Source organism: Petromyzon marinus, chromosome 46 (genome assembly GCF_048934315.1).
Source record: "Petromyzon marinus isolate PM22_M1 ecotype Great Lakes invasive population chromosome 46, UKy_Petmar_22M1.pri1.0, whole genome shotgun sequence".
In the NCBI taxonomy this organism is placed as follows: domain Eukaryota; kingdom Metazoa; phylum Chordata; class Hyperoartia; order Petromyzontiformes; family Petromyzontidae; genus Petromyzon; species Petromyzon marinus.
In genome coordinates, this window is record NC_133712.1 from 7999070 (window position 1) to 8026977 (window position 27908).

Sequence of the window (27908 nt, forward strand, 5' to 3'; positions counted from 1 at the left end):
CCCCCCGCCCATCACGTAACCCCCCCACTACACATCACGTAACCCCCCCCACTACCCATCACGTAACCCCCCCACTACCCATCACGTAACCCCCCCCCCCCACTACCCATCACCTAACCCCCCCCACTACCCATCACGTAACCCCCCCACTACCCATCACGTAACCCCCCCCCACTACCCATCACGTAACCCCCCCCACTACCCATCACGTAACCCCCCCCCACTACCCATCACGTAACCCCCCCCACTACCCATCACGTAACCCCCCCCCGCCCATCACGTAACCCCCCCCACTACCCATCATGTAACCCCCCCCCGCCCATCACGTAACCCCCCCCCACTACCCATCACGTAACCCCCCCCACTACCCATCACGTAACCCCCCCCACTACCCATCACGTAACCCCCCCCCCGCCCATCACGTAACCCCCCCCCACTACCCATCACGTAACCCCCCCCCGCCCATCACGTAACCCCCCCCACTACCCATCATGTAACCCCCCCCCGCCCATCACGTAACCCCCCCCCACTACCCATCACGTAACCCCCCCCACTACCCATCACGTAACCCCCCCCACTACCCATCACGTAACCCCCCCCCCGCCCATCACGTAACCCCCCCCCCCGCCCATCACGTAACCCCCCCCCCCCGCCCATCACGTAACCCCCCGCTGCCCCAATGACAACCTGTTTGCGCACTGTAATCACCCATCCAGGCACCATACGGGCTCACGCCCGCTTAGCTTTGCGTGATCGGATGAGGTAGGGAGCATGCCGGGTGATTTGGTGGGGGGCATGGTTTACTTTGTAGAGCGATCATTCCTATTCATAATAAAGGTGTTGTTGGGTTAGATCGTGTTATTTATGTGTCGTAACCCTCCACCACCCGACACGGCCAATCAGCAAAAAAGTGTCACGTTGACAAAAGACAATTAGTTCACTACTTTAGCCCACCGGTGTGTTGAAGAGTGAATCCACAATATTTACAGTTTGAGTACGACGTTTTGCTGGTAATTACATCCAGCATCATCGGGCAATTCGCCAGAATGGTAAAGCCCTCGCTTGCTCCCGGTCTTAAATAGAGCAGCAGGGTGACGTCATCATTTAACTCATTTCAGGTGCAGTGATTTGAGGCGGAGGGGGGGTATTGTAATTATATAATCGATTGGTAATCAGTCAATGGTTATGATTAGTAATGCGTTGTAGATTAGTAATTAGTTGCAATGTGTGTTATTGTGATTATATGCTACATTAGTAATCCGTTAATTAATGTTTCCCCTATAAGGAACTGTAATATGTATTATTTAATAATACGCTTCCAAGCCGCACTAAGCCTATAGCTATCAGAACGATTAAAGGTATTTCTGTTTCTCTCAATTTCAATGGATTCTCTAATTAGTCTTTGCCAGTAATAATTACAACTCACAGCCACAACTTGCTTCTAATTATTATTATTCTTTAACTGCATATAATTGTATATTTTTACGATTTGATGTGCTCTGGGTGCAAGATTTGTGCCAGACAGGCACCACTAGTTATGATCGAAACGTCATAGTTTTGTTATTTTCTTTGAACCTATCTACGTGACTTTACCAAAAGAGCCAAGAACATGAATTCCTGCAGTCACGAAATCTTTACGTCAAGATTTACTTTGCAGGGTTCGATGCGTGTGACGTGCGAGTCAATAAGAATTGATGAATCCTTACAACCCGAGTAAGTGCTGTATCATTCTATGGTTAAGAAGTGTTCATTTAATTCTATACAAGTATTGCCATATTTGGGAGTACGATGGGCAAAGCTCTGTGTGTGAGGGTGACCATGTGTGTGTGACCATGTGTGTGTGTGTGTTTGCGTGCGTCATCAGGTTTCACACTTTAACGTCCGTATCTCCCTGTTTTTTTTTTACCACATGTGGGTCTCCCGGACTTCAGAGATGACCTGGTTTGCTCGCTGCAATGCCTGTTAAAAGAAAACAAAAGAGATAAATAGTGTAGTCAGATACGACAATAAAATCTACTGCGTAGGTTTTCGCGGTTGTGCTGCTGCGTGGCTCTCCGATGTTTTTGGGCTGTACCATGTGCTGTTCAGTGCGATGTCCGACGCTTCACTCTACTTGCTGGGGGGCTTCTTCAGGAACTGAATTGAGCGCTCGCTCTCTCTGTTGTGACGTTCGTTTCACGTTAAATAATAACATGGCATCGTGTTTGCATTAAGTAAACCATAATCTAACAAAACTGTTCATTGTTTCGAAGTGGATTTTAAAATATTAACTTTTGCTCTCAATGGGCCCTTGAATGGTAATAAATAAAGGGTTAAATGAAACATAGATTAATTAATAACGTGACATACTTAGCAATAAAAGTAAGTCTTTGTTCAGGAGGGTCCCTGTTACATTGGGATGTTCGGCCCATTATCATGCATAAGATTTTGACTTCATGTGGGAAGGAAACCAGAGTGGCTCATACATGTATAGTGACACAGCACCGACTGCTGTCTCGCAGCGGCAACTGCGGTGGACAGTTAGCGCTCACGCCGTCCAGCATGTACACGACTGTGTGTGTCGGCAGGGCGGAGGAACTGGGGTAAGGGTCACGGAAGACCTCACCGGGAAGCCCCTGGAACCCGCTAGCGGGTTCGAGAAGGGAGGCGTGGGCAGGGCGGAGCCAGGCCGCGCCGAGTAGAATAAAAGCAGCGGGAAGCGAGAGCTCCGGGCTGCCGGTTCTGGCAGTGGACTCGTCTCGTCGTCGCTGCCGCCTTCGTCTGATAATTGCGCGGCCGGACAGTTGTTGGCTGTCTCGGTCGACGCCGTCGGTGCAACGCGGTCAGGGTCGTGTCTGGGTCGTGTCTAGGCCGGGCTGTACGGCAACGTGGTCGAGAGAGGACGTGATCCTGTGAGTGTGAACGGTCGAAATGGTGTAACGGAATAAAAGAGAAGGTGCCTCCTGCAACTACCTCGTCTCCGACTGTGTGCTACACACACACCGACCACTACACATACAAGGAGATAACACGGAATGCTCCGAATATAAAGTTTCACAACCCATTTCCTATACGGCCATCTTCAGGCCACCTCGCAACCTGGCAGGTTTGGGAGTTTCATAAATCTGCGTGATCCACCAACCCTTAAATACGACGGGGTGGCAGTCGGAGCTCCGCACAGATAACAAACCCATTGCTGTGCTGCCATCTGTCGGCCACCTTACAGGTCAAGCCGACAACACCTGGTCATTCCAAAGCAGTCTCCCTTTCAAGTACTAACGAGGCTTAAACTTGCTGAGCTTCGAGATGCTACAAGATTGGGCACACATGAAAAGTTTGGGCACACATGAAAATTAATGTACAAGAAGATAAGGTGACAAAATGAGGAGATTGCACTCAAAAGTCCGCAAGGTTGGGCTCATGAACCCACTTGCTGTACTACCATCCCCGTCTACCTCGCAGAGCGGCGGGTTTGTGAGTCTCACAAGTCAGCACAATCTACACGCGAGAACTCCCGTGGAGGAACGCTCCCAGGAAGGGTATTGAGAGGCATTCGCGGGGAGAGGCAGCCGGGTTGCTGGTGAGTTGTCCGAGTGCTGGTGAGGTGTCTTGGTGACTAGGGGGGTGGGTCAGTGGCACTGAGCCATCACCGTCAACATCCTCGCTTCCAATCGCGGTCCCGGCCGCGCCATCGTCAAGCTGGGTACTCAAGTAGAGCGAGCCAGTGCGCGTGCGAGCCGACGTTAAGGCTTTACTAAATAAACGATTGCGTTGAATGTGGCTTTTCAATGAATTTGGCAAAAATTCCAGCCATGAAAATCGAAAGAAAAAAAATATCAGTTTGACTGCGGCAAACGTTTCTCTGTGCGGAGCATGTTGTGAAAGTGCAGCGAGAAAGGTGGGGGCGGATTCTTGGAGAGTCCTTCATGCTGAAGTGGACTGATCGTGGCTGATGATGATTATTCAAATCTGTATCAGGAAGGTGGCAGAGTTCAGGTTTCCTAACACGGATAAGAGGTCACTTGAAGTGATACAGAAGTGATAATGACACGTTTTTGAGAAGGGTAACATTCATGTCGGGGCATCTTGGAGCGCTTTACACGCGATAAGCGGCTTACATCTGACATCTCATCTCAACACATCTGAAAGGACATCTCTAGTGGCAGCTGTCCCCGTGTGGCAGAAGGTGACTCAGAACCTGGCCAGCAAATGGGCATTGGTCCGCCAGTAGGGGAAGATGATTGTTACATGCATTCCCAATCGAATATATAGTAGTTCTGTGAAATCTGCTTCTATGGACCATTTTTTAACACGGTTAAAACACTATTCCTCCGGAGTTCCGAATAGAAACGTCTCATGGTGCGATGTCAACGGCACAGTTGAAATAAATCTGGAAAAAAAAATTGGTACATCTACAAAAATAAAGGCTGACAATGGAAGCTTTCAGGAGTGGAATTGAGAGCGACGATGGATGGCACAGGTTGGGCGGCTGCCCGAAACGTCACCTGCAGCATGCAGAGGGCCTCGTTACGGCGCTGGGCGATGTCCTCAGACTCCACCAGAAGGTCGCAGAGGATATGCGGTGTGTAGAGCTGCCCTACCAGCTCACTCTGCAGATGATCTGTGGGGTGCACGGAGGCAAATGGAGACACACGGAGACACAAACCAAATGGGGGTCTCTCTACCTAGCCTGGCATGGACCGCTGGGGTGAGTACTGTGAGCGAGCACCTACTGAGGTCCCCACACACACAGACACGCAAGACTAAAGTCCCTCTTCAGCATGGTAAACTTTAAGAACAAGTGTTGTTCGTGAGCAGCAAAGACAAAGGTCCCCCCCGATAGCCTTAACAGACTATTGGAGCAAGTGCTATTAGCGAACACCTCTTAATGCCGGCACGGCACACGAGGGGGTGGGTGGCCAGCACCACACCCGGGCGCCTTTGACTCCCAAGTTGCGATGTTTACACACCACATCAGGTACTCATTTGAGGCTGAGTCGACCTAGGGGAGGCTAAAGACCGGTTCAGATACTCATCACTGGTGTTGGCCATGAGCCGGAATCAAACTCGGGTCGCTAAGTGCGTAGTGCAGCGCACTAACCATTACACCACCACTCCCCACGTGAGCACCTAACACGTACGTACGCACACCTCTTGTGCAAACTAATATGTGTTGGACAGCTACAACAAAAGAGCAGTTTACATTTTGGGGTTGTCTTAATTTCTTTTTTGCAAATGCTAAAATGTAACTTTGCATGCGAAAGGCATTAAAATTCAGTCATCATTTGAATGTAAATGTTTACCTTTGACAAAATTCACCAGGAAATTCATGACAGCTTTCGGAACGCTAGGAACACAAGAAGAATTCAAATCAATCAATTCTCCACATCTACATCATCAAAAGGTCACTTGGAAGCAAGGTTGGCTATGTACGGTATAAAATAAGTATAAAATAAGTATAACACGTAGGCTTTCGCGACCAATATTATTCATAATAAAGGTTTTTGGGTTAGATCGCGTTTATAAATAACGCGAAAAAGTGTCAACGTGACACTTTTTTTGCTGATTGGCCGTGTCGGGTGGTGGAGGGTTACGACACATTTATAAATAAACGCGATCTAACCCAAAAACCTTTATTATGAATAAAATAAGTACTTAGGAAGTGAGTGAATGGGTGATGAAGTGGATCGAGATCTGTTTGAAGAGTTTGGCAAAACTACACAAAACATCGTGCTATAATTTTATATATAATACCTTATTCCAAGGCACTTTATAACAATTATACAAGTGTACATAAGATGATGGTGGTTCAGATAATAAAGAGTGGGGTTATTAAAAGTATTGGTGTATAGTTGTGGTGGCAGGAGAACAGGCAGGAGTGGTTAAGGAGGGGTTGGGGTAGTGATAGGGGTTGGGGTATGGGTTTAGGTAGGGGTTGGGAATAGGGGTAATGATAGGGGTTGGGGTAGTGATAGTGGTTGGGTTAGGGGTTGGGGTAGTGAAAGAGGTAGTGATAGGGCTAGTGATACGGGTTGGGGTATGGGTTGGGATAGGGGTAATGATAGGGATAGTGGTAGTGATAGGGGTTGGGTTAGGGGTTGGGGTAGGGGTTGGGGGTAGTGATAGAGGTAGTGGCATAGAAGGTTACGACTTTCAACCTTTCTCAATGTAAAATTGTCCGCATTTACAGTGATATTCCAAAAGACCTGAATCGCCCAGCTGAGTGGAAGCTCAGTTAGAACCAGCGGTGAAGAACTAACATGTACAAAGCTCTCGCTATGAAACTTATTCTTTCTGTAGAACCACGTTCACTGGCATTTCCCATGCAGAAACATCACGGTATAAGGAACAGCAGCTGTTCTGGAGAGTGCTCGTACACATGTGTGGTGCTCTGAAGATTCCCGGTATCGCGTACCGTCGTCGTATATTGCACAATTCTACAAACGGTTAAGAGGTATCGGGCTCGCAACTCCAGCCTGGCCTCGACCCAGCCCTTAATCTCTCCAGGAGTTGATCAAATGAGTAGCAATTTGTCCGGAAGGCAATAGTGGTTGTCCCCTGCACAGACTCATCTCTGCCATATGAATGGCATCACTCAAACCACCGCTGGGCAAAGGGAAGCTCAATTGAGCCGCTGAAGAGATCCGCTCTAGTGGAGGGCACTTGGCCTACTCTTCCACGCTGGCCAAACGTCTTGACAAAGGTGGGAGGAGTACCCACACTTTCCCCCACCACACGCGTCCTGCCAATCATACTGCTGTGTGGCTGGAGGCGGCGGGGCGGGGACGGGGGCGTGGCGTGGGGGGAATTTGAGAAACGCGTCGTTTGGACCGCCGCAGCGGGAGATGGAATTGAAGGGGCGACCTCTGCAAATCCAGTGCGCCGCCACGGACCGTTAGGCCGCAGTGGCAGCAAAGCCTGAACGACCTACGGGGTGCTCCCTAAGAGGGCTCTCGTGCGACCGACCGTCCGGCCCGGGCCAGCCGAGCGCGTCCTCACCTGTCCTGGATGTTCTTGCGCACGATGAGGAAGTAGGACTTGATGAGGTGCTCGATGACCTCGCAGTCGCGCTGCTCGTGCGACGTCAGCTTCCGCGAGGAGGGCACGGGCTGCGCGCACACGGAGCACAGCGCCCAGAGCAGAAATGCGGCGGCAACGTGGCGGGAACGTCGCGGCCGCGAGAAGCGGAGGAGGAGATTAAGGGAGCGGCTTGGTGAACGACACGACGGGGGGGGGGGGGGGGCGAGGTGGCCGGGTGACGAGGTGAGAGATGTTGAGCTGGCACTGCTGAGATCCTCGAAGCCAGATTCCAGCTGCACGTGATTCAATCGCGTCCTCAAGTCTAGTGAGGTGATGAGCTCTGCTGGGTCACCAATAACCGCACTTAATTAGATTACATTCTAGCTCCCAGAATGTAAACTATCTGCCATGTGATGAACATTTCTCTCTGCAGCAGGAGCACCGAATATGGGCTTCAAGTGCTTGTGATTGTGTTTAGTTTGTTGACCTTCCCCCGCACCTCCGATAAGCACGGATGGTTACATATGGTGCAAAACAAGTTCAATATACAAGCATTAAAAAACAAGATTCTCAAGTGTAGCGAGTTTTCTTTTCATATCACGTCGAGTATGCAAGGGTGTCCAGGGTATCAACTGATATCTGCATTGTAAACACGGCATGGCATGAGTTTTCACATTGACGGTCTCAGCCCAGTAAACTGTTTTATTGCCAGAAATGGTAAAACCTATTTTACTGGTAGGAACCTCCTGGTTACACCACCAGCCCACAGGGGCTTATTGTGTCCATCCGTCCGTCGTGCATCCAAAAATGGGAGGGGTGGGGATGGGTAGAGAGGGGAGGGTGGGGAGGGTGGGGAGGGGCTGGGTGGGGAGTGGAGGGTAGGGAGGGGCTGGGTGGGGAGGGTGGGGCTGGGTGGGTAGGGGAGGGTGGGGAGGGGCTGGGTGGGTAGGGTGGGGAGGGGCTGGGTGGGGCTGGGTGAGGAGGGGCTGGTCACCCCGTGGTGCCCTTATAAAACTCAATGTTTAACCTACTCATGCCGGCTTGTGCCCGCTCTCACAGTCGGGCATATTTGCGGAATACACCACGTGGTGCCACCGTTGACCCTGGCCATTGACCGAGCAACCCAACGTTCCTACCAGCTCCCTCCGCAGGAATGTGTTAATTTTTTCATACTTTGATACTGGCAAAAAGTTCCCATTTTGTAGCTGCTCACCCCGAGCTATAAATGCTCTGACAGTGGCATTATCCTTGTACTGGTCGCCTCGTGGCGTTCTTCTCTGGTCTGACACTGGTGGTGAGACTAGGCCATAAAGAAGGCTGCTGTCTTTGGTGTAGGCCAATCAGTTTCAAAGACAATGCCCAAATATTATCAGAGCGTGTTTTTTTGCATTTTAATTCAAGTACGTGTGGGTAATTCAGACTTGCAAAAGGTGTTTGAACATGTTAACACCTGTTTTCTTGCCAGAAAGGGTAAAACCAATTTTTTTTCAAAACCCACCACGTTAAATATGGGCCTATACCTAATTTGTCTAAATTCCAGCCCTGATAATGTAAAATATCGAGTTGACTGTCATGCGACAAACATTGCTTTCTGTGGCAGGGTGGGTGGGTGAGTGCTTCTTCCCTACTACTGGTGTGGATTAGAGATCTCAGAAGAAGTTCCGCGGTGTCTGCTTTTGTGGGCTGTTCTCTAACACGAAGGGTTGCATGCACTGCTGCTCCGCAGGATCCCCGGATGGATTCTTCGCCTCATAAAGGTGACGTCGCGAGTGCAATTGGGACAGGAAGGGAAAGACAACAAACGCTAATACAATAAAAAAATAAAACTTTCTCCAAACCCAACTAAAACGCGGGCGCCTCACCACGTCCAGCAGGTTAATGGCGGCTCCTCGATTGCCGTGGCCCGCAGGCGCAGCGTCCTGCACTTTGGGCCGACTGTCCGTGGCAGAGACGGCGTTCGCGGAGGTTGTGGTGACGGCGGTGGTGGCGGCGGCGGCGTTGGTCTGGTGGCAACCCCACCGTGGTGAACCACGCCAGCCAGGCTCCGTCGGAAAATCTAGACTTCGGCTCCCCTGCGCTCGCACGATTCGTTCAAAGAGACCTGGTGACGCTGACTTTGCCATAGTCATCAGTTGTCCTCGCAGTCATTCTCGTAATCCAACAATGCTATCATTGTATGAAAACGCCAATAAGCGAATGGTGCAAAAACATTGTATGTATCAGAGCAATTATAGCTCGGGTTGAGCAGCTATATCATGGGACCTTTATGGGTGGCATGATACAAAAAGGTCCAACACTGCTGAGACGAGGCCATAAAGAAGGCTATCTCTGGTGTAGGCCAATCGGTTTGACAATGCTCTGATATTATTAGAGCATGTTTGTTTGCATGTTCACCACAAGTACCGTGGGTGGTTAATGCAGTGACGTAATTCCTTGAAAAAGGTTTTATTTGGTGTTTGAACATCTTAACACCTATTCTTGGTTCTTTCGGTAAAGTCAGGCAGAAGGGAAACAATAAAATAATAAACATATAAAACAATAATTTTATTATTTTATTGTTTCCCTTCTACGTGACTTTACCGAAAGAACCAAGAATATGAATCCCCGCAGTCACGAAAGCTTTAAATCAAAATCTTAACACCTGCTTTATTGCCAGAGAGGGTGAGACCTATTCTTATTTTTCATACTTTGCTACTGGCAAAAAAGGTCGTGTGATGTTATCATTAGAAATCATTACCGCAGGGTTTCCCAAACTCCAGTCCTCGTGACCCCTTACCACCACGCTACGACTTTCCACGTTCACCAAATTACTCCTCCCATTCAAATACAAATTAACCCGTTCCACATGCTGCACACGTGCCCAGCGATTGTTAAACACGTCCCACGTGATGCACTGAGCAATTAACGCTGTCTGCGTGAAAATAGGCGATTCAAATTAAATTGTAATAGAATACGACGTTTCGATTGCAACACAAGCAACCATCATCAGGTACAAATGAATGAGAAAATAAACATAGTAAACTTAGAAATATAATGCAATACAACACAGAGAGTCGGCCAAAAAAACAGTCAACACCCCACCTGGTTGATTACGTTCTTCCAAAGATTGCAAAAAATGTAAATTTGTCTCTCTCTCAAATGTAGCAATCTTTGGAAGAACGTAATCAACCAGGTGGAGTGTTGACTGTTTTGTTGGCCGACTCTCTGTGTTGTATTGCATTATATTTCCAAGTTTACTATGTTTTCTCATTCATTTGTACCTGATGATGGTTGCTTGTGTTGCAATCGAAACGTCGTATTCTATTATTATTTAATTTCTTTCTACGTGACTTTACCGAAAGAACCAAAGAGTAATTCCTGCAGTCACGAAAGCTTCAAATCTAGTTTGATTCGAATTAAGTTTGAGATCTTTGTGCGCATGTGTGTGTGTGGGCACGGTGTACACGTTTTCTACGTGACATTTACAAATAGTGCTTTATGCACTGGTTTGTGTCTCCAAGTTTGGGGCAATTCTTTGATCAATTTCGCCAGTTTTTTTGCAGAATAAGTTCCTAGATAACCAAACTACATGTTATTTCTTCACACAAAACAACAAACTATGCTTTACATAGCCCATCAGCCCCACAGCCTTCGAGTAGTGCATAACTTAAGCAGCATTGATTCAGTACAAGCAAACTCTGTACCAGTTTAGACACACAGCACCTCACCAGCACAGACAGGATCTCTTAAATCAATGCAAAAGAACTGGCAGATAAAGTATGGGTCCCAGTCAGACATAAACATCCCACAGCACAAAATAATCACGAGCAATGCTTCGCAGCGAGAACAACCTTAAACAAAAACATTTAATTCTTATCAAATCATCTTAACGAGGAGTTATTGTGACTTCCTGTTAAATATTTAGACAGAGGGGCAGAGATAATGCAAACATGTGTAAACTCTAGTATGGAAAGCATTCACATTTTTTGTTACATGAACAGCACAAACTGACCTCCAGACTCCTGTCAATCATCGCCGAGATGAGAGACGCATCAACAAAGTCCGGGTGCTTGGTGTTGATGTACGCCAGCTCAATGGCAACCAGGTTGTGGACCTGCGGCAGATGTGTTAACCGAGAAACATTCACTCATTGTGTTCGCCCAGGAAAGTGTCACCAATGCTCTTGACACTTCACTCCTCAAATAGGGGTCATTTATGTTTGTATGTTGAACTTCTTTCACACCGTGCATTGCTAATCGGAGGTAAAACCGTGATGCCGGCACACGACGGCCTACTCTTGCGAATATCATCACGGGATCATGAACATCCGCCGTTAAGCAGACGGCACGTACTGTAATTCTCTACACTGTACACCCAGAGTGTTAATCAGGGCGGCCGCTAGATTCGAACCGTGCACTGACTATGAGCGGTGAACACGCTACAGATAGACCGTGTCACCATCCTTATAATCAGGTCCGGGTCCACTCGGTCAAATAAAAAACACTTTAGAAATTAAACAAAAGACACAGGATCAATAAAATATAATACAGTGCAGTACTCATATTACATAATCATCAGCAGCCATGATCTATCTACTGGTGGATGAAGGCCTCCCCAAATCGTCGTCATCATGGTCGTGCGTGTAATGGATCCATCAAGCACCTGCAGGCGAACTGATTTCATCGGCTCCATCTTCCCGAGCCAGATGCAGTTGCCTTCTGAGGCCGCAGTTTCAAGGTTTGGTTCTGGCTCAGCGTGGCAAATGGAAACCCACCTGAACCTTGAGGGCCCTAGGCCGGCATGGCTAAAATGTGCCAGTGGAAAAAGTTGTATTAGCGCCGTGGTAGTTGATACCCAGGGAGAGGGACCCACCATCTCGTTTGTGAAGGGCAGCCGCTTTCTCAGCAGGGAGGTCACCACCTCCACGATGGCATCATGCAGCTTGGGAAACCGCAACAGCTCCTGTGAACACAGCACTCACAGCGAAGATGGGACTTGGATGTCACAAAGCCCTTGTGGAATCATGGCGTGCAAAAAAGGGGAATGATTATAAGATTGGCAGGAAAGCAATTGGGCTGTGAACTCATACATATGAACCTTTGGGCGTGACATCTTCTTTTGCAATGGTTTTCTCTGGTTTCCTCCCACATTAAGTCAAACATTCAATAAGGTTAATCAGTTAAACACCCCAACATAGGGCCACTCCTGCCTAAAAAGTTTTGAGATTCAATGATACTTTCCTGTGTAAATAAACAGCTCTTGCCCCAAAATTCCATTAAGGCTACACGGAGGACCTTGGTCTTGGTCTCGTGACGAGCGAGTCGCCGTGCCTGCCCGCGCACCTGCGTGCTGTAGTTGCTGCAGTGCTGCACGATCCTCTGCATCTCCTCGTGCACCAGCTCCACGCAGCGCAGCCCCGGCTCCTCCAGCCGCTTAATCTGCCGCTTCACGAGCAGCTCGAACGACACCTCCGGCACGAACAGCGCCGGCCGGGGCCCCTGAGCAGCGTGAGCGGGGTCAGAGTGCACGGGACACAGAGTGAGCACCGGCGCCGTGGTGGCGCACGACCGTAGTCCAGCGCTACGCAGGCGAGGACTGGCGATTGGCTCCACTCACAGGGTAAGGTCGGCCTACAGCTCCACGTCACTTTAGATCTCGTCTCGAACACGTGCGTATACAATTGTTGTAATCAGTGAACTAAATTATTAATCTCCAGCGAGGTGTCTTAGCACAGCTGAGAGAAAACAGGAATACCCACGACCAGTTATCAGCACACGTAAATGGACAGGCCTTTTGTTAACCCACTGCTGGATGAGGGCCTTCCCACGCTTTGAGGCCTGTGTGGCCTACTTGACGTCTTTGCTCTTCACCTTCACCACACTGCCGAGCGCGGGTTGGTGCACACTTTTTCTTTGGCAAGTAAAATACTCAATTAAAATTGAGCCTTAATACTCTAAATTATTGCGTAAAATCATGTGTAAGAAAGGATTACTTTTAATTCATGCAATTTATATGATAAAATCTATTTTTTACCATAAAATTGATAAATGGCAAGTTGTGCGTGTATTAATGTAGGGAGCGATAGCGTAGCGGTTAGCGTGCCGCGCTATGAACCCGACGACCTGACTTTTGATTCCTGCTCATGGCAAACACCAGTGACGATTATCTGAACTGGTTTTCGGCCTTCCTGAGGTCGTCTAAGCCTCAAATTAATACCTGGTGCGGTTGGTAAACATCGCCACTGGAGAGACAAAGGCAGTCAGACGTGGTGCTTGTGTACCATGCCGGCCATAGGTGCACGCTAACAAGCACTTTCCCCAACAGTGTTAAGGCTATAGGGGGATCCCTCCCCCCCCCACCTCTGTGTCAGGAATCCGCACGACATTCGGATTCGGTTTCGTCGACAGCGAGCGACGTACCGTGGCGTTGCGGATGGCCGTGAGGACGTCCATGGTGGTGAGGCCACCCAGAGGGTGGAGAGACTCTAGCGTTCGTCCGAACGTTTCATGGAAAATGTAGCAAATCCTGGCCCCTCCGCACCTGCAGGTCAGCACGAGACGCAGACGGCGGGCGGCGTCGAGCGTCGCCAAACCTGGGCTCACGATCATCGTTCAGTAACTCCTGGCGCTCACCCTGCGAGTCAATGCCGCCTCAAACCAATCACGTCGCGGAGCCCAGGGACGCCCTGAATTGTGGATTGTGCCTTCTTCCCACAATGCAATGTGCCAGCCAAATATGTGTAGGTGTATAGCGCTTACTGCTGGCGGAAAAGAGTAACTGCGGTGTACGGCAGTAGTCGTGTCAGCAGGCCCCAGTATATACGAGGGGGACATCTCGGGGAAAGGTCACAGAAGGGGCCCGTCGGGAAGTCCCGGGAACCCGCTAGAAGGTTCCAGTAGGGGGGCGTGGTCGGGGCGAAGCAAGGCCATGCTGAGAGCATAAGAGGGGGCCCTGAGCGGAGGCTCGGGGCTGTTGCTGTAAGTGGAGTCTCCGTCGTGGCTGTTCGAGACCATTGTCGTCGCCATCTACTCGTCGTCGTCTCCGTCTTCACCATCCCGGGGTGCTGTTCGTCAGCCTACCAACTGTTCTAAGTAGTGCCGCCGACAACAGACGGTCTCAATTATAATAGTGTGCACCCACGTAGGGTGTGTATCTATCCCGATGGTGCTTGGTAAATAAAGTGCCTCCAAGTATCACTGTCTCCAATCTGCGTCACAATATATGTATGATATTCCTTTATTATATACATGACTTTATTTAGTAGGAACACTTTGATTATTGAAGGGTGTGTTTGTTACTCAATAGCCACTATTAGGTAACATATCACCATGGCAATTTAAGAATTGGTTATCAGAAAATAGATTTTTGTATTCAATTGTCATCAGGCCCAATTGAGTTAAGTGCAGTGTACAACCCTTATTAACTCCATCTCTCTGGCCTTTATATTTATGAGCTATGATAAAAGATTCATTTCCAGAAACATCACCTATTATTTATTTTTTCTGATAAGGCCACACAGTGTTATTGATGAATGTGTTGAGTTTTTGTTGTATTAATTCTAACTGCCAACTCAGCATCACCTGAAATGAATTGCCTAAATTTCTTCTATTCTGCGCTATTTCTTCCTCCTGAACTGTTTCTGCTCAGGCTCATGCTCACAGTTGCGAACGTGAGCGCAGTGTTTGCTGCACCCTAGCATTAAGTATGTGTTTAATCTTTATGTCAACAGGAGAAATCCTTAATATTCATGTCTCATCGTATCCTATGAGATACAAGCTGAATGGAAAAAATCCAGCAGTTCTATGTAAAATTTGACAGTAATAAAACAAATATAAACAAATTTTGATTTAAAGCTTTCGTGACTGCAGTAATTCATATTCTTAGTTTTTTCGGTAAAGTCATGTTGAAGAGAAACAACAAAATAACAAAATATATATAAAACACAAACGGTCGAAACGTCGTGAGAATTTTTATTGTTTTATATATATTTTATTATTTTGTTGTTTCCCTTCAACGTGACTTTACCGAAAGAACTAAGAATATGAATTATTGCAGTCACGAAAGCTTTAAATCAAAATTTAACTTATGACACAATTGAACGTAACATTTACCAAACTCTGGGGAGAAGCGGTGGTGCAGTGGTTGGTGCTCTGCACTATCGACCTGGTGATCCGAGTTCCATTCCCCTGCCACGGCTAACATCAGTGACGCGTGGTATGTAAATCCGGCGGATGGGACTCCGTCTGCACCAATCCACACATGGTCAAACAAACCTCTTGAGCAACGCTTGGCCGCTCACGGCCAAGGGTGCGCTACCACTCAATCGGGCCCCGGCAGCCCCCGTGCCTCTGACTAGACTCAGAGTAAGTTAACAAGTTTGAGGTATCACGGATAAGCACGGGTTTTGTAATGCTGGCCAACACGTGTTTGTACTTGGGAGCAATTCATTATGTACGTATGTTGAACTTATTTTGCACTGTACGTAGCCAACCGTGCTAATCGGAGGTGCGGGATTATACAATCAGTGGAATGGGAGCAGACAGACAGCGGTTAGGGAAAAAAACTTTTCGTATTTGCAGATAGTCCTTTTTGCTTTGGTTTGTGTCTCCAAGTGTTGGGAAACGGTTTGCAAATTATGGCCAGCTTTCTATGTGGTAAGGCCTTAAACAACACTTTAGACGACACTTTGGTTTATACTGGATGGTCTTCACGAAGAGTTATCACGGACCCATGTTACAGACGGACGGACAGACAGATGTTCGGACACAGCTCATGAAATTGATGAACAAACTGCCGACTAAACGACCACTGCTATGGACGGCCGCGTCTGTGGCCAAGCTGGGCGACTCACAGCTCGGAGGTCTCGATGTGCTTGGACGTGCCCTCGATGGTATGGCAGTACTCGCTGGCGAACTTGGTGACGATGCTGAGCAGCGTGGCGCTGGGGTCGTCCACCATCTCGCCGTAGCCGCTCAGCAGCGACTGGTACTGCGCCACTAGCATGTTCACGCGCGCCTTCAGCTCGGGCAGGCAGTCGCGGATGTGGTGCATGAGCAGCCTTAGTCAGCCGTGCACGTGCAGGGTCCGGACCGTGACGTCATGTGCACAAAGGACAAATGCAAAGATCCACCGTATTCGAGCCTTTAACAGACTGTTGGGGCAAGCGCTCTGAGCGAGCGGCACCTCTTGGGTTGACACCACACACCAAATGGGTGGGTGGTCAGCAGAATGCCCGGCTGCCTTTGTTTCCCCAGTGGTTTGTTTAGACACTGCATCGGGTACTCATTGGAGGCTGAATAAAGAAGTGCAGTGGTGCAGTATGTCGTCACAAACATTAAAACCAGGGGCAGGCCCAGGTCCGGTTCAGATATTCATTACCGACATTGGCATGCGAGTGGGAATTAAACTTTGGTTGCCAGGTTTGTAGGGCAAGAACTAAGTGTGAGTGGTGCAGTAATGAGTGGTGTCCACTGCAGTACTAAGTGTGAGTGGTGTGGCACTGAGTGGAGTCTGCTGCAGTACTAAGTGTGAGTGGTGTGGCACTGAGTGGAGTCTGCTGTAGTACTAAGTGTGAGTGGTGCAGTACTGAGTGGTGTCTGCTGTAGTACTAAGTGTGAGTGGTGCAGTGCTGAGTGGAGTCTGCTGCAGTACTAAGTGTGAGTGGTGCAGTACTGAGTGGAGTCTGCTGCAGTACTAAGAGTGAGTGGTGTGGCACTGAGTAGAGTCTGCTGCAGTACTAAGTGTGAGTGGTGCAGTACTGAGTGGAGTCTGCTGCAGTACTAAGTGTGAGTGGTGTGGCACTGAGTGGTCTCTGCTGTAGTACTAAGAGTGAGTGGTGTGGCACTGAGTAGAGTCTGCTGTAGAACTAAGTGTGAGTGGTGCAGTACTGAGTGGTGTCCACTGCAGTACTAAGTGTAAGTGGTGTGGCACTGAGTAGAGTCTGCTGCAGTACTAAGTGTGAGTGGTGCAGTACTGAGTGGAGTCTGCTGCAGTACTAAGAGTGAGTGGTGCAGTACTGAGTGGAGTCTGCTGTAGTACTAAGTGTGAGTGGTGTGGCACTGAGTAGAGTCTGCTGTAGTACTAAGTGTGAGTGGTGTGGCACTGAGTGGCGTCTGCTGTAGTACTAAGTGTGAATGGTGCAGTACTGAGTGGTGTCCACTGCAGTACTAAGAGTGAGTGGTGTGGCACTGAGTAGAGTCTGCTGCAGTACTAAGTGTGAGTGGTGCGGCACTGAGTGGAGTCTGCTGCAGTACTAAGAGTGAGTGGTGAAGCACTGAGTGGAGTCTGCTGTAGTACTAAGTGTGAGTGGTGTGGCACTGAGTGGAGTCTGCTGTAGTACTAAGTGTGAGTGGTGTGGCACTGAGTGGAGTCTGCTGCAGTACTAAGTGTGAGTGGTGCAGTACTGAGTGGAGTCTGCTGCAGTACTAAGTGTGAGTGGTGCAGTACTGAGTGGAGTCTGCTGCAGTACTAAGTGTGAGTGGTGCGGCACTGAGTGGAGTCTGCTGCAGTACTAAGTGTGAGTGGTGCGGCACTGAGTGGTCTCTGCTGCAGTACTAAGTGTGAGTGGTGTGGCACCGGGTGCGACTGTTACCTGTTGAGAGTCTTGGCGAGGTTCTTGGTTCCGCTGCGGTTGGCTAGAGCCGGATACTTCCGCTGCAGGAACACATCTTCGTCTCTCAACGAGTCCGACACGCTCTTGTTCTTGTTAATGTCGAGTTGGCTCCTGTGTGAAAGAGCGCGAGAGACGCAGGCAAACCCGGCCGATTCAAAATATATTCATCAGCGCAACGACAAAAAAGAATCACACACTTTATTCGCATTGGCTTTCCCCATTAAACTTATCTCACGAAGTGACTTTGTACAGAGGAATTCGTATCCTCAAGTGAAGATCTAAGTCTTGGTCGCATCATTTGTCTGCATCGCTAAAGTTACATTGCCTTCGCTGCTACTGCTGTTACTTATGCTGCTGAATAGTGCTGCCCTATGACCAGCTCACCCGGAATGCGACCGATCTCGTCAGATCTTGGAAGCGAAACAGGCTTGAGCCGCGCAAGTGGCCGGATAGCGAGTGGAGTGGTGGGACAGCGGTTAGCATACTGTGCTATGAACACAGCAACCCGAGTTTGAATCCCCGGCACGGCCAACATCTGAACCGATCCCGAGCACCTCCTTCACCAACTCGCACTGACCAGCGTGAAGTACGGTCAACCTGGCAGCGGTGGTTTGAAAAAGAGCTGCACATTAAGGAGTAACCTGGAGGTGATATCCCAGAAGCACTCAATTCATCCATTTATCCACATTGCTTCACTTGTAATAGGGGTCACCCAAAATTCCAGCAAACTCATCCTCGTTACACGCATTCATCCGCAGGCAACGGTGCGGTCGTCTGCAGTTATTATTCGCGACCCAGGTAGCGGAAATTAGGATCCGCCAACATGGATAAAGGGGGTATAAGTCCCCCCGTGGCAGCATCGTATCCCGTGGCAGCATCGTATCCCGTGGCAGCATCGTATCCGCAGCGAGAGGGTGGGGGGAGGGAGCCTCACCGGTTGACGACCCCGACGATCCCGAGCTTGACGGGCACGACGCGCCCCAGCAGCACGTCCGTGGCGTCCGTGCCGGCATCCATGAGGTCCAGCTTGCTGACGACAGCCAGTGTACGGCGCCCTGCGTCCGCAGGTCGGCACGCACGCACGCACGCATACCCGAGAAGGTTTGGTAGCGAATTCAATCACAATGATTAGGTCTAGACACTTTAGACTGAAATCGTTTGGTATGAATGTTTAATATGGATGACAATGCCTTTATCATCAGCAGCTGTGACCTGTCCACTGTTGGATGAAGATCTTCACTCGCGATGCAACAATTCATCTGGCACCTGCGCATGAGTTCCTTTCATCGCTTCCTCAGCTCGTGCGTAGAAGGACTGTGGAATTGTGGGACTACAAGCGATGGCGGACTCGGGCAGCATTCATCCAGCAATGGATGATGGCTGACGATGATGGTGATGATGATCACGAATCCAAACACTGATACACCGCTGACATGGCCAGAACGCTCCCATTCCAGGCACGTACCGTCAGGGTCCACCTCACGAGCCATCTTGAGGGCCTCCGACGTAGCCATGTCCGTGTTGGCGGGCGTGACCGCCAGGATGATGCAGTTTGGGTTGGAGATGTAGCTGAGCACCATCTCTCGCACCTGCAACTCAATGTCCGGCGGCTGGTCGCCCACTGGAACCTGCGGGGGGGGGGGGGGTCAAGTGGACGTCAGGTGAGGCGCCGACCCCCGTGGGGAGCGTGGTGAAGACGCACGGCCTGGGGGGGGCCACGTGGGGGCGGTGGAGGGGCAATCGCCCCCATGCACCCTCCCAGGTCACTCATTCTCGTCCGCTGTCCCCCCTCCCATAGTCTTGAAATCTCTACCACCCAGCTGTCCATACTCCCGGCCACTCTGCAACTATTTAAGTCAAGGCTCAAGCCTTCTCTCTTCACCTCCGCCTTACGACCGACTTGTCGCTCTTTTTCTCTCTATAAAATAAGCACGCCCGCCGTGTCCGCATGGCATCTTGAGATGCAGTCACATTTAGACGCAACACACATCCACATTGCATTGCACCGTGTAACCAATGCGTCGTCACACGCGTACTGGATTTACAGGTAGCCACCAATCACACCGGCCAATGGATGTGCACAATATGTCCGACAGTTCCAAGCTCTTAGAACCCAAGAGACACATGAATGAATGAATGGCTGAACAAACAAGAACTGTGCGGTGATTGCCGAGGACCTCTTGTAGCAGCATTGTGATCAAACGCCCACCTTCGTGATTCCTGGCAAGTCCACCAGCGTGAGACTCAGGACGTGTGGAGAGAAGATCTTGAGGTGGATAGCATCTGAACAAATTCCCTTCATTTCAAAATGAAAGATTTTACACGGAAAGGTATTGTTATTTGGAGCATGTTACGTATATCCATGGCTATTTACTGTAATTATGATGTGCGGGATAACCATATCACCTTGAATATGGCAGATCTCATTAGATGATTAAAACAAGAAATAGCAACTGCTATCAAGCCGTGACACAGCAAGCCATTACAAGGGCGTGGGAAGCTAATGCGTGTTGAGCGTGGACAGTGCGTGGATCGGCAATCGCCGTGTACGACTGGTGTTACAGGCTGTCGGGGGACGCACTGGGTGGGTAGCAGAGGGCAGTGCCACAAAATCCAGTTGTATTGCATTTCTGTGATCCCCGTCACCATCAACATGCGTGATGAGGTGAAATAAGCCCCACCACACGTACGGCACTGGGACACCTTCATCCAGCAGTTAATCAACAAAGGGCTGCACCTGTACCATGTGCAATCGTACAAAGTCTAACAATAAACTCATATATCACGGGACCTTTTTGGCAGTATAAAAAATAAGAATAGGTTTTACCCTTTCTGGCAATAAAACAGGTGTTAAGATGTTCAAATACCAAATAGATACCTTTTGCAAGGAATCGAGTCCTCATTAACTACACACAGTACTTGTGGTGAAGGCTGCCTCTGGTGTAGGTCAATCAGTTTCAAAGAATGCATATGTTATTCAAGCATGTTTGTTTGCATGTTCACCACAAGCACTGTGGTTAATGCCGACTTGATTCCTTGCAATAGGTATCTATTTGGTGTTTCAACATCTTAACACTGGTTTTATTGCCAGATAGGGTAAAATCTATTCTTATTTTTCAATAAACTCATGTATTTGAATATAATTAGTGTATGTCTCTCCAGCTAGGTTCCTTCCACGCATAAACGTTAACCATCTCCGATGTGCCTGAAAAGAGAGTGAGGTAATAGACTTTGATAAATGAATACTTTTAATGAATGCAGATAGATCCACTTGCCTTGTTCGAACCCGTCACACGCTCGGTCTCATTTTCGATCTCCCTGCGGATCTCATCAAAGTCTGTGAATATCTGATCGAGGGAAAGATATTTTTGTTCAACAAAATATTTACTGTACAGTAAATTTAGCAGACAATCAGATATGTAAGTGGGTGAGCAGAGAAAGCAGGTAAATGGGTAGGCAGGTAGGTCGATGGTTAACCAGGTAATGTATGTATATATGTTGAATTCCTTTCCCACCGTATGTAACCAACCGTGCTAACTGAAGGTGTAGGTAAGTGGGGAGTTAGATAAGTGGTAGATGGGATAGGTAGATAAGTGGATAGGTAGTTAGGTGGATGGGAAAGTAGAAACATTGGTTGGTAGGTAGGTAATTCGGTAGGAAGGTAGATGGGAGGGTAGATGGGTGGGGAAGTTACCATGTTTTTGGTATGCAGAAATTTCCCCCATTCTTCTGCGTCGATCCCTAATGGGAAGAAAATGCAAAGCAACCTTTAAACAATATGCACAGCAGCTTACCCTCCAGTAACTTGCAGTTACATTTAGAACTGCAATATACAAGTTGCGAGTAATCATGTGCTCAAGTACAGTTGTACAAATGTGTGCACAATACGAAGCGGTAATTATTAGGTTGCATTCATACATGTGATGTACACTTGCCATAGCACCAGATTCGTTAGGAAACACTCTGCTTGAGAAAGTAATAACTTTAAGAATATAATACAGTGAAAGAAAGGAAAGAGACCTTTATAGAGGTGGGCGTTCTTTCGGAAATGAACGTCTGTCGGCATTAATAATTTACAGAGAGGGAGAGAAAGAGACAGAATTATGACCAAACTATCAGCACAGAATCAAAAGATAACATCACAAACTTTATTAAGCTTACAAGCCATCAGGTTTTTCAAAGCTTACTCAACCACAACATTGCATTTTAACATATACAGTACTATAAAGTGTGTACAGTGAAGACAATAACACGTTTTACAGCTTCAGGATAAAATAAATTGCTCCACCAAGAACAAAGTCAGACCATTTGAATACTGAAACCTTGATGATGCAAAAAATATAAGGGGTATAAACACTACCGAATAAAACATAGACTAAGATTTGTTTGGAAAGTTAGTTTCTATTCCGTATGGCTGCTGATGTCGATGCAGAGTAACAAGTACAATTTCACATTCAGGTGGTCAAGCCAGATAACTGCGTCAGGAGCAGTGGAGTGTAATCTCTTCTTCATATTTGTGGATCGGGCATTGCGTCATTATACGTTGTTCGGTCTGTTTAGGACGGATGACCAAAGCCGCACATGGGACAGTTTTTAATTTTCAATTTGTGCATCAGGTATCCGCATCTGCCATGGTTTGTGTGGATGTGGTTTAGGGTGGACAAAGAGCTTCGTGGAAGATCAAAACCAGGGATCTTCTGTGTTAGCTCTTTCACAAGGTGTATGTTTTTTAGTTCTTTTAAACTCCATTCAGCTCTCCAAGCTTCATCGGGGTTTAACTTACAAACTAAGCAAATACGTTGTTTAAAGTAGTTACAAATCTTTAAGCCGATTTGTTTTACTCGTTACTTCTAGGTGGCAGGGTCGGTTGGAAAGTGCTGCCCCCTAATGTAAGGCGCCGAGGTAATTTGAATGGATCTCAGAGGTAGCTCTGCGATATCCACTTCCGTGGACCATTCTCGAATACAAAGGCCAGCGCTGCTGTACAAGAGATCGGAATGTAAACTTCAGCTCATGACACTATATGGATTGCACAACTCATATGACATTTGGGGGGAAAACAGAAAAACGAATGAAAGTAGATTTCTCACTTGATGTAAGCAAATTTCAATGACATTGTAAAATAAGAAGCAGGGCCGACTGCAGATTGCAGGGACAATTTCAGATTGCAGTGCCCTAGAGACTTGGCTGTCAGGAAGTGAGGTGAGGTTGTGGAGACTCTGGCGATTGTGGAGATTCGGGTGAGATTGTGGAGATTCGGGTGAGATTGTGGAGATTCGGGTGAGATTGCGGAGATTTGGGTGAGATTGTGGAGATTCGGGTGAGATTGTGGAGATTTGGGTGAGATTGTGGAGATTCGGGTGAGACTGTGGAGATTCAGGTGAGATTGTGGAGATTCGGGTGAGATTGTGGAGATTCGGGTGAGACTGTGGAGATTCGGGTGAGATTGTGGAGATTCGGGTGAGATTGTGGAGATTCGAGTGAGACTGTGGAGATTCGGGTGAGATTGTGGAGATTCGGGTGAGATTGTGGAGATTCGGGTGAGATTGTGGAGATTCGGGTGAGATTGTGGAGATTCTGCTAAGACTGTGGAGATTCGGGTGAGACTGTGGAGATTCAGGTGAGATTGTGGAGATTCGGGTGAGATTGTGGACATTCGGGTGAGATTGTGGCGATTCGGGTGAGATTGTGGAGATTCGGGTGAGACTGTGGAGATTCAGGTGAGATTTTGGAGATTCGGGTGAGATTGTGGAGATTCGGGTGAGACTGTGGAGATTCGGGTGAGATTGTGGAGATTCAGGTGAGATTGTGGAGATTCGGGTGAGACTGTGGAGATTCGGGTGAGACTGTGGAGATTCGGGTGAGATTGTGGAGATTCTGGTGAGATTGTGGAGATTCGGGTGAGATTGTGGAGATTTGGGTGAGATTATGAAGATTCGGGTGAGATTATAAAGATTCGGGTGAGACTGTGGAGATTCTGGTGAGATTGTGGAGATTCAGGTGAGATTGTGAAGATTCGGGTGAGATTGTGGAGATTCTGGTGAGACTGTGGAGATTCAGGTGAGATTGTGGAGATTTGGGTGAGACTGTGGAGATTTGGGTGAGATTGTGGAGATTCGGGTGAGATTGTGGAGATTCAGGTGAGACTGTGGAGATTTGGGTGAGATTGTGGAGATTCGGGTGAGATTGTGGAGATTCGGGTGAGATTGTGGAGATTCGGGTAAGACTGTAGAGATTCGGGTGAGATTATGGAGATTCGGGTGAGATTGTGGAGATTCAGGTGAGACTGTAGAGATTCGGGTGAGATTATGGAGATTCGGGTGAATGTGGAGATTCGGGTGAGATTGTGGAGATTCGGGTGAGACTGGAGATTCAAGTGAGATTGTGCAAATTCGGGTGAGATTGTGGAGATTCGGGTGAGACTGTGGAGATTCGGGTGAGATTGTGGAGATTTGAGTGAGATTGTGGAGATTCAGGTGAGATTGTGGAGGTTCGGGTGAGATTGTGGAGATTCGGGTAGGAATGTGGAGATTCAGGTGAGATTGTAGAGATTCTGGTGAGATTGTGGAGATTCAGGTGAGATGGTGGAGATTCGGGTGAGATTCTGGAGATTCTGGTGAGATTGTTGAGATTCAGGTGAGATTATGGAGATTCGCGTGAGATTGTGGAGATTCGGGTGAGACTGTGGAGATTCAGGTGAGATTGTGGAGATTCGGGTGAGATTGTGGAGATTCGGGTGAGAATGTGGAGATTCGGGTGAGATTGTGGAGATTCGGGTGAGACTGTAGAGATTCAGATGCGATTGTGGAGATTCGGGTGAGATTGTGGAGATTCGGGTGAGACTGTGGAGATTCAGGTGAGATTTTGGAGATTCGGGTGAGATTGTCGAGATTCGGGTGAGACTGTGGAGATTCGGGTGAGATTGTGGGATTCGGGTGAGATTGTGGAGATTCAGGTGAGATTGTGGAGATTCGGGTGAGACTGTGGAGATTCGGGTGAGACTGTGGAGATTCGGGTGAGATTGTGGAGATTCTGGTGAGATTGTGGAGATTCAGGTGAGATTGTGGAGATTCGGGTGAGACTGTGGAGATTCGGATGAGACTGTGGAGATTCGGGTGAGATTGTGGAGATTCGGGTGAGATTGTGGCGATTCGGGTGAGATTGTGGAGATTCGGGTGAGATTGTGGAGATTCTGGTGAGACTGTGGAGATTCAGGTGAGATTGTGGAGATTCGGGTGAGATTGTGGAGATTCGGGTGAGACTGTGGAGATTCAGGTGAGATTGTGGAGATTCGGGTGAGATTGTGGAGATTCGGGTGAGACTGTGGAGATTCGGGTGAGATTGTGGAGATCCAGGTGAGATTGTGGAGATTCGGGTGAGATTGTGGAGATTCGGGTGAGACTGTGGAGATTCGGGTGAGATTGTGGAGATTCTGGTAAGACTGTGGAGATTCAGGTGAGACTGTGGAGATTCGGGTGAGATTGTGGAGATTCGGGTGAGATTGTGGAGATTCGGGTGAGACTGTAGAGATTCAGGTGAGATTGTGAAGATTCGGGTGAGATTGTGGAGATTCGGGTGAGATTATGGAGATTCGGGTGAGACTGTGGAGATTCGGGTGAGACTATGGAGATTCGGGCGAATTTGTGGAGATTCTGGTGAGATTGTGGAGATTCGGGTGAGATTGTGTGGATTCTGGTGAGACTGTGGAGATTCAGGTGAGATTGTGGAGATTCGGGTGAGACTGTAGAGATTCGGGTGAGATTGTGGAGATTCGGGTGAGATTGTGGAGATTCGGGTGGGATTGTGGAGATTCACGTGAGACTGTGGAGATTTGGGTGAGATTGTGGAGATTCGGGTGAGATTATGGAAATTCGGGTGAGATTGTGGAGATTCTGGTGAGATTGTGGAGATTCGGGTGAGATTGTGGAGATTTGGGTGAGATTATGGATATTCGGGTGAGACTGTGGAGATTCGGGTGAGACTGCGGAGATTCTGGTGAGATTATGGAGATTCGGGTGAGATTGTAGTGATTCGGGTGAGATTGTGGAGATTCGGGTGAGACTGTGGAGATTTGGGTGAGATTGTGGAGATTCGGAGGAGATTGTGGAGGGAGGGCTATACCGTCGCCATTAGACAAGTCTGCGGCACGTCGTTCCTCGGGCGAGACGTGCGTGAGCTGCAGGACGAGCGGGCGGCGCGTCACAATGCCCGTGCCACGCGGGAGGAACCCGCGCCCCACCAGGCCCTCCAGCACCGAGCTCTTGCCGCTGCTCTGTACCCACAAAGATCCCCCACGCAGCCACTGACTGCTCAGAGCACGAGTGATCAATGACCTCAGGACGAATTATCAATTGTGGCATTCATTGTCAATAATCGGTGACACTCTCTCACAAGGCCCATGGTTAAAGACCACATCTTTAGTGATAAATAGTAAGATGACTATAATTATGGGACTCGTGATCAATACTGTGCCATGAGTCATTATTTATGACCGATAATGCATGACCATCACTCGTGATGAGTGATTTTGAGGCTCCATTATATGATCAATGATCATGAAAGCCATCATTCATGACTCATCATCAGATCTGATCAAAGTAAAATTATAGGACTGATCAACCACGTATTAAAGAATATAAAAAAATACGCTCTTAGTTTAAACAAACCCACCACCAGACGACGCAACTCTTGACACTCTTATTAAGAGAAAATACTTGCATTGCGTTAAACACAAGTTATACACATTACAGCCCATTCAATGCTTTCATCTCGAGGTCTCCCTTGTTAGGTAGCCTCAAATATAAATGCCCCTTCAGCCGGTTTAAGCCTGAACATAACGTAACATATTAAAATTGAGTCTATCCACTGCTGGATGCCGTGTCGGTCGTAGGGATTGCTTTACCACCCTCTCACCAGTGTGAGTTGATAAAAGGGGAAGTTCCAGGACCAGTTTTAACACTCGCCGTCACCGACTGTTAGCCGTGGATCGATGTTAGCTGTGGCCGTGTATCATGTTAGCTGTGGCCGTGTATCATGTTAGCTGTGGCCGTGTATCATGTTAGCTGTGGCCGTGTATGTTAGCCGTGTATCATGTTAGCTGTGGCCGTGTATCGATGTTAGCTGTGGCCGTGTATCATGTTAGCTGTGGCCGTGTATCATGTTAGCTGTGGCCGTGTACCATGTTAGCTGTGGTCGTGTATCGATGTTAGCTGTGGCCGTGTATCATGTTAGCTGTGGCCGTGTATCATGTTAGCTGTGGTCGTGTATCATGTTAGCCGTGTATCATGTTAGCTGTGGCCGTGTATCGATGTTAGCTGTGGCCGTGTATCATGTTAGCTGTGGCCGTGTATCATGTTAGCCGTGTATCATGTTAGCCGTGTATCGATGTTAGCTGTGGCCGTGTATAATGTTAGCTGTGGCCGTGTATCATGTTAGCTGTGGTCGTGTATCATGTTAGCTGTGTACCATGTTAGCTGTGGTCGTGTATCATGTTAGCCGTGTATCATGTTAGCTGTGGCCGTGTATCATGTTAGCTGTGGCCGTGTATCATGTTAGCTGTGGCCGTGTATCATGTTAGCTGTGGCCGTGTATCATGTTAGCTGTGGTCGTGTATCGATGTTAGCTGTGGCCGTGTATAATGTTAGCTGTGGCCGTGTATCGATGTTAGCTGTGGCCGTGTATCGATGTTAGCAGCATGCAAAGCGACCGCGGGATGAGGGCTGACTCAAAGCAATGCGGGACGTGAAGGCTATTTGACCATACTTCACCCCGCTGGTCAATGCGGGTTGGCGCGCTGGCACGGCGGGGCAGCATAGATATCCAGCACAACAACAGACCGCTTGCTCCAATGCCCACGGTCATTGCCTTCTCCGCAGTCGCACAATGATTGTATGCAGGAGTGGTTAAACCATTGCACTTCAGATAAATTAAGGCCACACTGTAAATATTCCTCACATCGCCGGTCATTACCTGCGTTCCTATGACCACAATCTGCGGCAATTGAATCGTCTCGGCTCCAACAGCGTTGAACACATCCTGTAGTTTATTAATCACCGGTATCAGCGCTTGCATTTTGTTGCTTTAAATCTTTTTTTAAATTTTATTAGCTTCTAATTTAAAAGGGTGGTGGGTGGGGGGCAAATGATAAAACAACCCCGGTACACAAATCAACAGCGCCGCCGCATGCACTGCAATTCCATCCCACACGCAGCAGTCGCTGGGAGGGCACGAGCGTCGGGTACTGTACTGTACAGTGCGCGAGGGAGGATCTCAACGTTTTACAAACGCGAACGGAGGGGAGGGGTCAGCGGGACTCGGG

General features: G+C 48.4%; 1 protein-coding gene across 2 annotated transcripts; it reads right to left on the minus strand.

Annotated features, from left to right (window-relative positions):
* Nucleotides 1-1545: 1545 nt before the first annotated feature.
* On the minus strand, nt 1546-27858 carry LOC116952229 (dynamin-1-like protein). Of its 2 annotated transcripts, XM_032971392.2 has the most exons (19): nt 27560-27857; nt 25712-25862; nt 21611-21646; nt 21285-21331; nt 20866-20937; nt 19800-19886; nt 19056-19218; nt 18525-18645; nt 17570-17701; nt 15830-16036; nt 13398-13518; nt 12321-12476; nt 11851-11940; nt 10991-11092; nt 8862-9071; nt 6979-7088; nt 5283-5326; nt 4485-4600; nt 1546-1959 (listed from the first exon to the last, which is right to left on the minus strand). In XM_032971392.2, the coding sequence occupies exons 1-19, from the start codon at nt 27659-27661 to the stop codon at nt 1903-1905; spliced, it is 2124 nt and encodes a 707-aa protein (XP_032827283.1). In that variant the 5' UTR covers nt 27662-27857; the 3' UTR covers nt 1546-1902. The 2 variants fall into 2 exon arrangements, with proteins under 2 accessions (XP_032827283.1, XP_032827284.1); XM_032971393.2 differs by lacking the exon at nt 21611-21646 and having other exon boundaries at nt 27560-27858.
* Nucleotides 27859-27908: the final 50 nt, after the last annotated feature.

What these genes read in the sequence shown, in the direction of transcription:
- LOC116952229 (XM_032971392.2), bottom strand. Translation starts at nt 27,661, where the DNA reads ATGCAAGCGCTGATACCGGTGATTAATAAACTACAGGATGTGTTCAAC. An exon ending in AGACTTGTCTAATGGCGACG is followed by an intron (nt 21,647 to 25,711) that starts GTATAGCCCTCC and finishes TAATGCCGACAG; the next exon opens with ACGTTCATTTCCGAAAGAAC. An exon ending in CTCGCCAAGACTCTCAACAG is followed by an intron (nt 16,037 to 17,569) that starts GTAACAGTCGCA and finishes CGGCTGACTAAG; the next exon opens with GCTGCTCATGCACCACATCC.